The 16,069-nt window shown below is 44.0% G+C and overlaps 1 protein-coding gene across 3 annotated transcripts in view; it reads left to right on the top strand.

The window, feature by feature from the left end:
* TSR3 (TSR3 ribosome maturation factor) overlaps window positions 1–15,562 on the top strand; it is a 212,074-nt gene extending 196,512 nt beyond the window's left edge. For all 3 annotated transcript variants that reach the window (XM_069647203.1, XM_069647201.1, XM_069647202.1), the window contains 2 exons: window positions 7,659–7,722; window positions 15,158–15,562. In XM_069647203.1, the coding sequence (XP_069503304.1) occupies window positions 7,659–7,722; window positions 15,158–15,425 (332 nt within the window). In that variant the 3' untranslated portion in view covers window positions 15,426–15,562. The remainder of the gene's footprint in view (window positions 1–7,658; window positions 7,723–15,157) is intronic.
* The last annotated feature ends 507 nt before the right edge of the window (window positions 15,563–16,069 follow it).

Genomic DNA, 16,069 nt, shown 5'->3' with positions numbered 1-16,069 from the left:
GAGAGATTGGTTGGAACCCCGAAGAGAACTCAAGCCATACAAGAACTATATGGGACTGTGGACATATGCAAGGGCCTGTGTAGTAAAGAGACACAAGGATGGGGGTCAAAAGGCAGCAGCCATCCCTTTCTCTTGGGCAAGGCCTTGGTTATATTATATATTTAATTTTGAGCAGTGGGGAGAGAAAGTAGGCTAGAATAGGATTTTTTGCCAGATGATTTCATTTATGTTTGACCATCTTGACACATTGCTGAGCACCCCTTTCTACCTTATTCGTATAGAGTAGGTTTTAGGATCACAGACAGATTAGGTCTTTTGAATCAAAAGAGGAAATGTAAATTTTCTGTTAATCATGCCTAGCACTTTGGGGAAATTCAAAAGACAGATATCAATGAAAGCATTGTTAATTCTGTTCAGACAACTGAATCTGACGCAGCCAGTAACAGACCCATTGCTCCTTTGGGGAACTTGAGGCAGTGAGGCAAACATAGCCACAAAGTATGGTTTCTGCTGTATCTCAGTTGCAAAAACAAAATGGTCAGGCTTAGATAAATGCCTAATAGGTGCTAGGGGAAAATCTACATTAAAAAAGGGATTTCTGAATAATAAAACTGTATCAGTTTGTGCTAAACTAAATGATACCTGAATGTTCCTAAAGAACCCCCCTTTGATGAAATACAAAGATCCAAACCTGTTCTAATGGGTCCTCATCCCTCTAGGGGTACCCCCTTTTTAATAAGAAAAGAGTCTGTAGCCTCCTGGGATATCTAATCCAATAACATGAAGTTCCATGGAAGGCCAAAGCAAAAGTTCAAACCCTACTCTCCAAAGACCATCCCATGTCGAATTCAAAAAATACAAATGTGTTCCATGTGTCTCTCAAGGATAACAGTGCCCTCCAGGACCTTGGATTTCTGAATTCACATCAGGTGTCACGCTCACCTGGTCTCCGCAGGGGCGTCGCACGAAGCTGCATGAATGATGTCTGCACTGGCATAGCTCGGGCCTGAGTGATATTTGCACGCGTCGTCTCCCTCACTATCACTTCCCAGGAGCGTTTGCCTAAAATGTCGAAACAAGATGTTAGCCAGCAGTGAGGAGCGGGTTTGGTTCCCACCTCCCTTAATCTCCTAATGGCCCTCTCTCCTTCTGCCTCACCTTGGCTTTGTTATTGGTGGGCTCTCCGTCCTGCGATCTCTAGCAGGTGCGCAATATATTCATTCTTTCCCTGGAGCAAGTTACTTCACTGATCCTGCGGGGCTACAGCGGAGTCTTGAATAGCTTGACTCAGCAGGTAAGTCTCTATGCCAATAGATGCTTGGTATAGCTGCTTAATGTCCTTATTGCCCAAGTTTAACTCTTGTTTCTCTTTTCTTTCAGGCGCGGCCTTGGGCGGTTTTCAGATGAAGATTTGCCTCTTCCTACGACGCTGAACAGATTTCCAGTGGGTGAGAATTAGTGCGAATGTGTGGCGCTAAATGTCTTTATAATGGTTTCTTTCTTGTGCGTGACTAACCTGCTGTTATTTTCCTTTTCAGCAATGCAGGTGCAGCGCGGCTCCGGAGCGGCGATTGGATGAACCGCTTCGATGAAATCCTAGAAGAATGCAGTCTCCGGGTGAGTATTGGTTATTGATGCAGATGCCCTTTTTTCTGCAGGTGCGACGATCCGGAGAGCAAGTGAAGGCGCGGCCATTCAGATGGAATGCTTCAGGTAAGGCCTCTATTGCTGTACTAACTTCTGTCTCCTTTCTTTCCCTTTTCCTCAGGTGCCGATGGATCGTAATCCCTGGACAGGCGTGGCTGTTGGAGTTCGGGTACTGGAACTGAGCAGACATGGTGAGCGTTACGCTGCACGAGTGCAAAACAACGCGAAGCGTGTTCTCTCTGTAGGGTGTGGTTTAAATAGCTTTGCAAATAGTTCCAGGTAAAGTAGTCCCTCCAGCCTCATCCTGCAATCTCAGGTAAAGTAGTCCCTCAGTCACACTCAAGGTAGGCTGGAAGGTTCAGCCACATTAGGCTGGGCTGTATGTAGTCCCATGCAGTTTGCCATCAGATAGAATGTTATGAGCCTGGCGCAATGGCGCCAGGACTGTGTCCAGGAAGTCCTTGGGGCTTTATAAGCCCTTTTGGGTGCCAGGCCAGTAACTGGGGTTGGCCCGTCAACTCCAGGTGTTTAGGAGTATGCGCCATGACATCAGGTCCCTCCCAGGGTGTCCCATTGTTTCCACAAAGTAAACTTTGTGGAAATAACTTTGAATTAACTTTGAATTTTTACTTTGAATGTATATATTTGTGTGTCGGGGGGGGGGGGGGGGTTTGGAGTAGGGGTGGTAGTGTAGGGGTTTGTTTGTTTTTGATATAGCACAAAATCAAACCCGAAGGTAGCCGGGCGCGAACATTAAGAGAATACTTGAGAACTTGGTTACAGTGACACACACAAGAGTAAGCGGTAGGAACAGTTCAACAACATTATAGATTGCATGTGCTTATACAGTTAATGCCAGGTGTTAGAGCAGAAGGAGAAAGAGGGTGGTGCAGTTCACTGAGCTTTACAGTTTGAAAGACCTTGTGCAGTTGAATGTCAGGTGTCGGAGCAAGAGGGAGTTGGATGGCAGTCAGCTACAGTTTGTAGCTGGATACTAGTGGTGGAGGTTGCGGTCCCTAGGGGCCAGGTTAGCAGGGGCATGGTCAGGAAGGTGACTCTCAGGACGAGAGGTTCTGTTAAGGAGGGGGATCACCTTAGATGTCGTTAGATCGTATCCATGAGAGTACCTTGCGTCTGAAACTTGGGTAGGGTTGGTCCTTTCTAAGTTCTAAGGGGAGTTTGTTCCAGGTTTGGGCCGCTGTGACTGGGAAGCTGGCGCCGCCAGCTGTGCTTTTTTTATGTCTAGGCACCAGCAGGGTGAAGGCGTTGGTCATTCTTGTGGGGCGATTTGAGGTTCTTTTGTTGATTCTGTTTACTAGGTAGGGAGGAGCTATATTGCTGAGGCATTTGGACGTGAGTGAGAGAGTTTTGAGGGTAATCCTGTCTTTAATTTTAAGCCAGTGGATGTTCCTTCTGGCGGTGGAGACATGGGCTCTGTTAGGTATGTTTAAGGGTACTCTGAGAGCGTTATATTGGAGAGTTTGGAGTTTGTTGAGGATATACTTGTTAGATCCAGCATATAGGGCATTACAGTAGTTCAATCTGGATAAGATAAGTGCATTTGCTAGGGTAATGCAGATGGCTTCCGTTAGGAATGGTCTACATGCTCGGATCAGTTTGCAAGTATAGGCTGTGGAGGAGGCTAGGGAGTTAATTTGTTTCTTGAAAGTGAGTGCTGAGTCCAGATAGACCCCAAGGGTTTTGACTGCGGGCATCACTTTGCTGACATTGTTGTCAATGTTGAATGAGGCATAGTTGGGGTCGAGTTTTTTAATCGCTATCTCTGTGCCGAGGATCAGAATCTCTGTTTTGTTGTCATTCAGGCAGAGGCCGTGGGATGCCATCCATGCCTGAATGAGGAGGTATATCTTATTTACCAAGGCTGAGTCTTCCAAGAAGTTGCCCGAAAGGGGGATGAGGATCTGAGTGTCATCTGCATAGTTAGTGTAGATGACACCCAGTCTGTCCAACTTGTCAAACAAGTGCTTGGTAAAGATGTTATACATAGTAGAGACACACATAATCCCTAGGGGACACCGCAGGAGACTTGTATGGGGTCAGCGGCTGCAAGGGGGGAGAAGACTCTCATAGTCCGGTTAGCAAGGAAGGATTGAACCCAGGTTATGGCATCACTTGAGAAATGGGCAGCAGAGCCGAGGTGATTGCATAAAATTGCGTGATCTACCAGGTCGAAGGCTGCCGATAGGTCAAGGAGGAGTAGCATAGCTGATTTTCCATTATCCTTCAACTCGTCAATTTGAGTCTTGAGGTCAATCGGGGCTGTTTCAGTGCCGTGAAGGGGGCGGAAGCCAGATTGTCGTGAGCCAAGTAGGTTATTGGATTCAAGGTAATCCTGGATTTGCAGGTAGGCTACCCTGTCGATGATTTTGAGTAGGAATGGGACGGTGGTGATAGGTCTATAGTTTGTCAGGATGGAGGGATCGAGAGTTTGTTTTTTAGCAGGGGTAGGACCCAGGACTGTTTAAGGTTATTGGGCACTAGGTTAGTCTTAAAGGAGGCGTTGATCAGTTTTGAGATGAAGGGAGCTAGGTCTCTCGCTGCATATTTTATAATTTGAGGTGGGCAGTTTATCTCCCTTGCAATTGGATGGCTTTAAGGAGAGTATGATTTTTTCTGTCTCTAGTATGGTTATTTGTTTGAAGCTAAAGGGGTGGGGGGTGTTAGCGGCTTGGTTTAGGGAAGGCTGTGTCTTGGGGATGGCAGGGGACCCCCATAACTAAAGACATTTTAAAAATGAAGTAAACTTTCAAAAGTTATTTGCACAAAGTAAATTACCACGAAGTGTTTTACCGGGGATGATGTCTCTGTCGAAGCAGTGGTAATTGCTGGGAATGACCTTCAGTCCCCGGATCCCAGGAACCATCCTTGACCAGAGTGCAGAGACAGCTGACCACTTGTCGGCGGAGGGGCTAAACACCTGGGTTTTCCCCACGACTTGGTAGAAAAGCCCATCAAAGAGCCCGATTTATTTATGAAAAGAACAGGATATATGATAAAATCACATGGGTTTGGGCTGACCGATGAGGCCGCAGAACTATGTGGGCCGGGTACCACCACCCTCAATGTGTTGTATGGCACAGAGGAGCAATAGGGGATTTCCCAGCGCATCACCAGCCAAGGAAAAGTTGCAATTACACCAAAGCCTAGGGAATGCCAAGGCCAAAAACATCAGAAGATCGTTAGGTAGGGAGACCCAGGATGAAAAGACCTGGGCCAAGGCCAGGAAGTTCAGGCCAGAATTAAGGGAATCTGGAATTAAGGGAAACCATCCATTTGCTCAAGAACATGCGGGCGAAAGCCTTTGCAAAGTGGAAAATTGAAAACACCCCAAGTCACCCTTTTGCCTCACTTGAAATTCCTAGTAAAAGTCTTCCTACTAATTAGCCAGTGAGAGTTTGCTTGTACTGATACCAGTCACCCAACAGGCATGTTGGCAAACACCCATAGTCAGACTGTATGTTTACATTGTTTGTCAAACTGATATCCAGCATACTTATACAACAGAGAAAGGGTTCTGCTGTGTGCATCCAGGTAACATTCTGCATTGGTTTGAGGCTTGACAAAAAGAAGCAGTTTACTTCTTTGTAGTAGCACACAGAGGCTCAGGAGATCAGCCTGCGGAATCAAAGATGCGTCACGCCAATCATCAGCGGTAGCCAATAAGTCAGAGAGCTGCAGTAATTACCTGAGCATTATGGAGATCAGTATGGCATAGGCCCTTTCTGGATGGCCAGCTCTGCTGAGCCATGCTGCCAATTCTGGCACATGTAAATACAACAGGGACACTAAATTTGGACGCGGTTCCACAAGAGGATAAATGGAGCATGCAGTTTGAGCTTGTTGTGGTGGGTGTCGAAAGAAAGTCCACAGTAGCAGGGGGAGGATGGAGACAGTGACAAAGCAGGAAAATAGAGAGAGAGCAGGTGAGAATCACAGAAGCTGGGAGAGTAGGGCTACTAGGGGGCTAGGGAGGAGGAGGCGGGGGAGGAGGATCAGCACATGTAGACCTGGAAAGGAAGAGAGGTAGACAAAAAGGTTGGATATATCTGGAAGAGCAAGGGGGTGACAAAGAAAGTGGCATAACTCTGGAAGGAGAAGAGTGGATAAAGAGGGTTGGGCAGACATAGAGAGCAAAAAAAACTGGCACAGTTCTGGAGAGGTAAAAATAGGGGTATTGATCTGAAGTAATACAAATACAGCCAAGAAGGTGGTTTAGCTATGCAGGGAACTGGAGAGAGTAAGCGAGGCAGGAAAACCCCAGCCAGAGGGAGAACGAGCAAATGAGTTAGAATACCTGTTCAGGATAGAAGAAATGACAGAGGAGCTTTTGTAAAGAAAAAAGATACAGTTAACGGTAAAGAGAGAAATACATACAATGTATACAATGCAAACCTAACTGAGAAGCGGCAGAATGCTACAGAAAAAGAAAGCATCCATGGGGTTATGGGTAGGTCGGAATGGTATCAGAGCTGGTATGGTTGGGGATAGCATTGGTAGGGAGGAGTCCACAGGAGGAGAAATAGGGCTGATTGCAGGGATCAACGATTGGGAGATATACTCCATACTACAGAGAGAATAGAATAATTGCCTGGACATGAAAAGGGAATCCAGACGAGTGAAAAGTCATCACCCAGGAGAGAAGAAAAGCTAGAAGGGGAGGTGAAGGGAGCCCAATTGTAGGATGACTTCAAGGAGGAATGGGATAGAGAAAATATTTTAAAAAAAAGGCAATTGGTCAAAGAGGTAGAGAAGGAGAGTAGAGTGGGCCTGTAAAGAGAACAACTTTTCATCCTTTCTTGGCAAGGACTGTGTCAGTCATTCACTAGTATTCTGGGATGTCTGTCTAAAGCTCCCTGGGTCCAGTAAGATCTGGAGGAATGTGTGGCAAGACTTGGGCATGACCGTTAAACTGGTGCTGGTGTCGGGTCGCGCCACTGGTCGCTATGGGGACAATGGATGCTGCTTCCCGTTTCCTTGAGGTGATGTGCCAATCCCAAGATGGTGATGCGCTTGGGAGCCATCACTGCTTATGCACCCGTCCCATGATGCCGCCACACAGATACATTGCACGCTGTTCCGGACTTGGATCATCTACGGATTTTCTATAACTGAAGGGAAGATCATGTGTACCTTGCGTTGCAACGCTAAGGTACTGTTTACACAAGTTACTTGTTGCTGTTTTTCCTGGTCCTTCCTGGGCTCCTGCTTCCTTCTCCCTGCTTCCATCCTTCCCTCTCCTTGCTTCCACCCTTCTAATTTCCTCAATGTGGATCAGAGTCTTTGTGAATTAATCCTTGGATCCATCCTACTTCAGGTTCCATCTGGAAGGGAGGTTTTTCCCTTTATTGCATTTCCCTCTAAATACTGGAGGTTCGCTCCTGATGCTACCTAGTTTGTTGGTTTACAGCGCGGACAGGATGGTGTCCAGAGAGGACCGCCCCTCCCTGCAGGAGTCCAGACTTCACCAGCATTGTTGGGCAAGTAGCATCAGAGTCTCTGCAACAGCGTCCAAAGGGACAGGTGAGCTCTGAGCCTGACAGCTGACTCTTGGTGCAGTAAATCATTCTCATATAGGTGCAAATTATAGTTTTCAAACAGTATATGCCCTGCTAAGCATGGTTTTGTATATCATGTATGTCTGTTTATCAATTATGCTCATATTCGGTCCAGACTCTGTCAGAAGATGTGAGATCAAAGCATTGTATGTGCCCCTGAAACAGGCACTTTAAGCTGAAGGCTTCGTGCCTCAGCTGCCGTTCTAAAATGTTAGAAGTATTTAATCAGCGAGCAAATAATTCACATACTAATAGTTAATTGATAACTGCCTTTTGATTGTATGTTCTTTGTGCTGGGCCCATTCTTTATGGCACCATCACACAAAGCCATGCGTATAGATGTAAAATGTAGTCAATGCTTGCTTACATGTGTATGAAGAGGTTTTTGTCAAACATTTTTGCAAGATCTGAATGCAACTTAATTTTGTTTTCTAGATCCATTTGATGTTGACTCAGGCAGAGAATTTTCAAATCTGAATAGGTCAATTGACTCTAAAGGGTAAGTGATGGTTCACTCAGCAACTTAAGCATGTACAATATTATAAGCCCTGTGTTATTATTGAAGTGCATCATTTTTATTCTTTATTTTTCATATAATTAATATTGAGAAATAAAACCCTCTGGTCCTTTACTACCAACTCCCTTCACCTTGGCTACCTTTTTGTTATATCCACTGTGTTTAGAAATATTTGCTTTTATTTCAAGAACATCCTTTCCCTGACCATCTCTCTCCCAAGTGCGCAACATTGTGAGCACTCAGCTCTTATGTTACTGTCTCCAAAAGGTATACTTTACCTCTCACGACAACATCACCATTGCCAGGGATTTAATTTCCTCCCAACACAATTATGGAAACTGTCTCTACTTCGGAACACCCATCTATCATCCACACACTACATAGGGTACACAGTGCGGCTGCTTGCCTTCTCACCAAAACCTGCAAGTTTGACGCATCTCTGTTGCATTACCTTCTCAGTTGCAAAGTTAATCTTGTTTAAAACCCTTTGCTTAGTACAGCAGTGTCAGGATCTAGCAGGGTACCGGGAGGTACAGGTCTCCTATTCCGACGGGGACTTTCCTCCTGAAACAACAGTCTTGGTGATAATAATGACACGATAGACAAAAAGGTGTAGGTGAAAAGGTGGAAGAACACTGCCTGTGGTTTCCAGGCTGGGGAAATAAATAAAATAATATGTTATTGTTTGTCCTTGAGCACACCTTAAAATGATCCCCCTCCCACCACACCTTACCCTACTTGCGCTGTTAGATAGTCCTGTACTTGAACCTAGGAAGGTGTCTCCCACGGTGTAGAAAGTCCATAGACCAGTGAACCACCCATCGCCACGCTGCCTTTGGGGTACAATATTAAGGTTAGTACAAAGTTCGAATGGTCATGACCCGAACGCACGTGGATGCACTACTAATGGAAAAAACAGAGGTAGGCGCGGACAGGAAGATCTTCTGACAACGCAGTCCCTCCTGTGTAGGTAAAAGGTCCCATGAAGATCCTTCTTTGGGTCAAGGCAATCCAGATGGGAAAGTGTAGAGGGTGCTAGAACACCAGGAAAATGGTGATGTTATAGTCACAGGGCAAACCGTTCCCAGGGGAAATAGGCAAAACCGTAGTCAGGGAAATAAAGCAAAGGTCAGTGCACAGGTCAGGGCAAAATTGCATAAATAGATAGTCAGTAAACAGTTCCAAATAGGAGAAGGCAGAAAACATAATCCGGAGCTAGACCTGAGCTCAGTACATGAGTGAGGCAAAACAGTTCCAAGAGGAGCTAAGAGGAGGTCGAAGCATAATCATTATGTAAACCAGGGGTCGGTACATGAATGAGGCAACACAGTTCCAACAGAGGAGGAGGCAGAAGAGTAGTCAGGAGGCAAGCTAGAGGTTGGTACACGAGTGAGGACAAAACAGAAATCGGGGATATCAAGACAAATCGGGTAGCAAGGTACTTATATCAGTTGTGAAGCGCTGGGTAGCTCCTCGCATCCATAGATATGGACCCTCTTGTGGCATCAGGGTCCACTCTGAGTATGTAGTGACATCACACGCAAGGTCCTCTATGCGTGTGATGCTAGTCTCGCTCCATTGGTGGACTTAGCACGAAGTCCTCGAGGGAGATGCTGTTTTAGTTTCCATGGCAACCTCCAGCTGGTTCACCGTGATCGGGTGACAGCTTGACTCACGGCAACCAGGCATTTTATTGACAAGATCCCCATTTCCTCATCTGCAAATGGACAATACTGCACATCTATTCCTCCATCTTGCACCTTTGTATCTGGCAACACTAAACCTGATCTGGTGGCCAGCCTTCTCTGTATTAGCTACCCACTTTTGAAACTCTTTCTGGATTAATCACTAGCACCTCGCCTTCTGCAAGGCTGTCAAGTATTGGCTCTTTCACAACTAAATACTTGTTGCTATCCTTCACATATTGTTTTGCTGACAAGAGATCACCGTAGTGTTTTAATGCTGCAATTCACGTGTCCAAACGAAACCTTTGTTGAGACATTTGTAAATATGTTGATCTTTTCACTAAGTGGCAATCCCTGCTCTAATATTCTCTTGATGCAATCCTACCCCACAATTCTTCGGCAAAAAACGGCTGTGCTTATAATTAAATCTCAAATGTTTTTAAATAAAATCAAATGAAAGGTGGCCCACTTACTTTATGCAGGGGAAGTCTCCACAATCGTATACATGAATGTTGAGAAAATATATTTTCAATTAGAGTTGGCCTGTATGTGACAGTCTCACTAAATGTAATGCACATATTCAGTCACAAAAAAAAATATTAATGTTATTTCTGATTCCAATTCATATAAAAGAATCTAACTTCTAAACACTGTTGTGGTCCATAATTACATCGCCGCTTACTATCCAATATATTTAAACTCTTGTTTCTGGTAACAGCATATTAAAACTCTTCTTTCCTCCAATATCAAAAATATGTATTGGTGTCCAAAGAAAAGTTGCATAGAAAAATTACATTTATGTGCGTTCGTTTTCATGAAACATGCCCCGCTGTGTGAATGTGGATTTTGTAGCATCTGCATGGAAGTACAATGCAGACTATGATCGGTTACTGTAGGATCCACAGACATTTGTTTAGGAAAAATGTGCTATTAACTTGGAATGCTCAGCATTGATTTAGCTACTCTATGTGTAGCAAAATGGTTTTATGAGTTTCTAATACAAGGATAAACAGCCCTCCCACTAAATAAATCGGGTCTAACAGGTGCAGAACCCTTTCTCTACTGTGCAATGTCAAGAGAGAGGAGTGGATAGGATGTAATTCATATTCATATAATTTTCCATGGGAATAGAATTAGGATAGCTGAACTCTTTCACCTCCCTATTCACTTTTGTTTGTATATGTGGTTTTCACAGCTTGCAAGTTGTCAAGCAATTCACCATTAGGCTATAGACTGCATGCAATCGAGCCAAAGCTTAACTGGTTGTCTATACCTGCGTAAACATGCTGGATATAATTTAATTCCAGTTATTTTAGTAAGAACTATACTTTATCTGTGCAGATGTGCTGTCAGTTCTACACTGGTCACACAGCACAGAAAATGTTATTGGATTTAATTGCAATGAAATTCCCTCATGGCTTTAAATACAGTGAGTAAGCAAAGAGCATGCATCCCAGTAATAATGTATTCTATTGGTAATTGGCGCGTCTAGTGTTTTCGCCTCCACAGTTCCCTCCCACTCATGCACTTATAAGGGCAATGATTCTAGGCGATGTATCTAATTATATTTGGGGGGGAATTGTTATACTCACTTTGAAATAATTCTTTAAGGGTATGAGCCAGAATGGACCCACGTGAGTTTTGCCGAAATGTCCAGTTAGCCTCTCCTCGCTTTTGGAAATAAGGTCTGCTCCAGGTAAAGGTTTCCTCTTGGATAAAGCCCAATCCTCCAGGTAATAGACGGGCTAAGCTCTCATCCATTTGAAACAGGTGTTATTCCTTCTATGCAGCATGTAATTCAAGAGTGATCCCTATTCCCTGAATGTTTCCCTTTTTATCATGGGGGATATTCCCACACTTTGTCACTGATGACATCACCCTTTTTGATTGTCAAATATTTCCATTGGCTTGCTTAATAGTCAGATACTCCCAGAGATTACACCGCCTCCCAATCTTCATAGGTTAATCATAATCCTGACATGAAAAGGTGGGAGATAATATGCGCCAAACACTTTTGACTGCAAAATCATTTTCATTCCATATTTCACTGTAGCAACATGGCACATCAATGACATATGGATTTCCGGGATCACTGGCATTCAAAAACATTGGAACGTGCACCATGGGTTCATACAATATTTTTTTCATTGTTATTAATCTTAATTTTATCAAAAATCATAAGTAATTCGAATTTGAGCTCATATGAAATCGGAATATGTCACGGTTATATAGTAGTGGATTTATATCACACTATTTTGAAATGCATGTATAGTATTGATTCCATTGGCCCATTATATTTCTGGAGCAGAGTTGTAGCCTTACATTTCTTTCCTTAAAAGTGTGAAACCCTGTGTGTCCCCATGAGTTCTGTAAACAGCTCTCGGATGCCCCATGTCTGTTTTCCATTACTGGATATGTGGGCAACGTTATTGCCTTAACTGATGTCAAAGGTAACACTCTAAGTGCAATAATATTTCTTCGACGTCCGCCATTAGGTGAACAGGTTAGTTTATAATATGAGCAATCTTGATTCTTAATAGTTTAGGACCCCATAGATGCTTTGGTGGAATTTTAAGATGTATGTATTAGAATGTTCACTTGAAATGGGCTCATAAGGGTGGGGGCACCTCATGGACTCTGGGAACTTTGTGCAGATGGCCCTTTGTTGTGTTAACCCAAAATGTTTTCATAATTACAGGCAAACAAACCTTATTCACTCTAGATACCCCAGCCAAATCTTCTGGAGCACTTAAACATCCACCATGTGAGCATGTAAGTAAGGCTGAAGTGGAGTTTAGCAAGTCAGCAAGAAAAATGGGTCAAGCCAACTCAGAACATCATGTGATGTTATATACAATATGATATGTGGCATTTATAACGTGCCTGTGCACAAGTGTTTCTAGGTGTGACAAGGCAAGGAGGGGAAAAAAGGGAGGACAAAATATCGATCTTACTAGGCCTGTGTCATTCAGATCGCACAAGGGGAAGATGGAAGGGGAGAAGTGCCAGGGGGGTGGGAAAGGGGTAAGTGCAGTTAACTCACAAGTGTACCCAGCGGGTGGCTCATAAGTGCAAAGACAAGGGACTGTAGGGTTGCAGATACAGACCCTTTAGTGCTGGGTAGCCCGGAGGCAGTGCGAGGGCAACTTGACATGCAGGAGCCTGCGCCCGAGTTCAGAGGTTGAACAGGTGACCAGTGCCCGGAGCAGTCAGGTGCATCAGCAGGGGAGAGGAAGAGAGAAAGCGGGATGCGAAAAGGAAGGCCTTGAGTTGCTTTCAGAACTGGAGGTAGTTCTGTTCAAGTTTGAGAGAGGCAGGGAGGTTAATCCAGAGGGAGGCCTCAGCCGTGAGATGGATCTGCCCCCAACTTTCTGCGTGGAGAAGCGTCTGACCCTCAGAAAGTTGGAGGTGGCCAGCTGAGAACTCGAGAAGGAAGATGTTTTGGAAGAGAAAGTTGGAGGTAGAACGGTGTCAGGTCCCAGAGAGCCTTGCAGAGAATGCACAGGGTCTTGAAGTTCATCCTTGCAGCCACAGGGAGCCAGTGAAGAGATTTCAGAGCTGGAGAGATGATCCCTGGGCTTGAGGCCAAGGACATATCTTGCAGTCCTGTTCTGGATAAGTTGTAAAGGTCAAAGGGTAGAGGCAGGAATATTTGCAATTGCCCAGCCTAGACAGGACCAGAGTGCTGGAGACATTGAGCATCAGGGGGATAGTGAGAAAAGGAAGAATACCTCTGAGGAGGTGCAGCTGATAGTTTGACTTCTTAGGGACGTCAGAGATGTGAGGAGAGAAGGAGAGGGTGGAGTCGAAGAGGACACCAAGGTTCTTGGCCTCACAGGAAGGAACAGGAAGAGGGCCCAGAGTGGGTAGCCGGAGTGAGGGAGGAAAGGAAGGAGCAAGTGTCCCACTGAGGAGAATCTAAGTCTTACTGGCATTAAGGCAGAGATCATTGGCGGCATACCATTCCTGAATTGCGGCCATTCAGTCTGGTATGAGAGAAGAAGCAGATGTGGCTGAGGGGAGCCTGAAAGAGAGCTCAGTTTCATCTGCATAACATTGAAAATTGGAGCATAAAGAAGTGATGCGGTGGGCAAGAGGTGCCAAGTAGTGGTTGTAGAGCCAGGGAGAGAAGTTAGACCACTGGGGAACACAACAAGTAGAGAGAGTAATAGAAGAGAGGAAAGACCCCAGTTGGACCTGTGCGGGTTTGTCGGTGAGAAAGGAGGTGAAACAGGCCAGGGTCTGATCAGTAACTCCAAGGTTGCCCCAGAGAGGATTGAGCAGGATGGCATAGTTGACCATGTCAAAAGCAGAGGATAGATCAAGGAGAATGAGGGCAGAAGGGAGATTAGAGTCAAGATTGGAGAGCAAGTCTTAACAGGAGTTCAGGAGAGCAGTTTCCGTGTTTCTGGCAGCTCTGAAGCGAAACTGGTGGTCATGGAGGCAACCAACTGATTCAGTATGTAGATTAAACTGGTAGATGGCCAGTTTTTCCAAGAGTTTGCCCAGGAAAGGAATAATGGAGATCGGGTGATAGTTAGCTAGAGCGGAAGGATCGTCCGAGGGCTTTTTTAGAAGGAGGTGCACAAGAGAGCACTTAAGGGGGAGGGGAAAGTTCAGTGACAGAGGAGTGATTGCAGAAATCGGCCAAGGCTGGAGCAAAGTTTTCGATGTGGTCCTTGATTTTTCTGGATGAGAATGGAAAAACCTGCTTTAATGAGACTTTCATACATCGGACTTGTCTAGAAACATCATCAGGTTGAACAGTGGAAAGGAGGAGAAAGGAGGAGGAGAGACAGCCTCACACGGGCCAGGAGTGGTAGAGGAGGAGGAAGAGGATGTAGAGGAAGAAAGGTGGACAGGATGTCCTGAGCCTTATTCACTTCTATTGTATTGATGGGTTATAAGTCACGTATATCAAATACTTTACAATGACTTCACTACTTTATTTTCAACAAATCTTGAATCGTTTTGCAATTTAAACACTTTCAATAAAATTAAGACTGTACACGTTGATGCTTCATTTTGAAATCCATAATATGACGTGAGGTTTGCTTCTGCAAGTGCAATTACATTTACAAGTACATTTGTAGTCTCTTTCAAAAATGCAAATTGAGTTTTCTTCTGTGATTATCAACATTCGTCACATGTTAAGCTTTTTTACACATTTATTTTCACATTTTAGTCTACAAGTTCTCTTCTTGATGTATAGCAAAGATGCAGACCATTCATATCACATTACGATCCTCCTGATGAATGTCAGACGGTTTATTTATATAAGGAACTTTCGCCATGTTTGGTTGTGATATTTTCAATCCTACAGAACCAAATTTTTGCGCTTATTCTTGCCTTACAAGTCGGTAATGTTCCTGATGTGTGGTAAAATCCATGTAATTGGTCAGGTGCTGTCTCTCATGGAACCAAGTAACTTCCTTCTTCTCGAAGGTGCACCATTTTTCGTGGCACCTGATTAGAATCATTAATGAATTAAGTGAAGCATTATTTCAGTGGCTCTCACTTTAAATTGAGGCACACTCCATGTCTTATATTAGGCACTTTCCATTGAATGAGGTGACACGTATTTGCTTGCTTTATCAGTGCAATATTTTCAATTTAACCACATGCACCACATTCGAAAGAAGCAGTGCAGCTTTTCAGTGTCTTATGACTTACTTTTAGGTACCATTTATTTCCACATCTTCAAATTTAATTGTATGATTGTTTTTCTCCAGAGCAATGCCAGTTTCTGGGGAAGATAGTGATGAAAGTAAAGACAGCGAGGACGAGGAGGAGGAGGAGGAGGAGGAAGAAGAGGATGATGATGATGATGCAGCAGAAGAAGAAAAAAGTGACACTGCAGTTAAAGCAAAAGCCATTTTCAAAAATCCTGAAAATGAAAGTCATAGCAGCTCTGATGAGGATAGTGAAAATGTCGGTGCAGCAGCACCATCTACAAAGCCAGCTATATGGCGAGGAATCAAAAAGAGACTAAGAGACTGAACATTCATCTGCTACAAGGTTTGACTTGCCAACACTGAGAAGAACAATATGGCATGAGAAATGTTGATATGTAAATTATTTTGTAAAACAAATAAATTAAAGATACTTTGGTAATAAAATATAATTGTTTAATTATATTATTGTCCAAAGTTATGATTTTAGATCAAGGCATTGTAGGTGCTTCTCCATCGGATGGGTTTTTTAGATAACCATTTTCAGGGATCATTTTATAGCATGAATTGCTCGGTGTTCTCCCTTTTCTAGATGTATACTTTTTCATGTAAGGCTGTGCTATATTCGTGAGTGTCCTTAATAGTATGTATTAAGTTGTGACAGAATGCCATATGTTAGGGTAGTCAATCCACTTTTGATTTTTATAATGCAAAATGTTGCCGATTATTCTATCTCAGGAAGTGATCGCTGGAAATTGGACTTCACTTTCTTAAATGATCCTTGATAAAAAGTATAGTACACATGTGTTCTGTTTGCTGAACCCGGTCTCCTGATATTTCAGCAACTGCCATGTAGTTTGGGAATATGGCAGCCACAGATTCACACATACATTCCTGACAAACATCCTTCTGGAATCCAAATTAAGTCCACCCATGTGCTGCCCTTAGTATTGGGTATCCAGAATACAAATG

This window comes from Ambystoma mexicanum, chromosome 2q (assembly GCF_040938575.1).
Source record: "Ambystoma mexicanum isolate Mex_15411 chromosome 2q, UKY_AmexF1_1, whole genome shotgun sequence".
Classification (NCBI taxonomy): domain Eukaryota; kingdom Metazoa; phylum Chordata; class Amphibia; order Caudata; family Ambystomatidae; genus Ambystoma; species Ambystoma mexicanum.
Note: the sequence above shows the minus strand (reverse complement) of the source record. Positions and strands in the feature narration are given on the sequence as shown.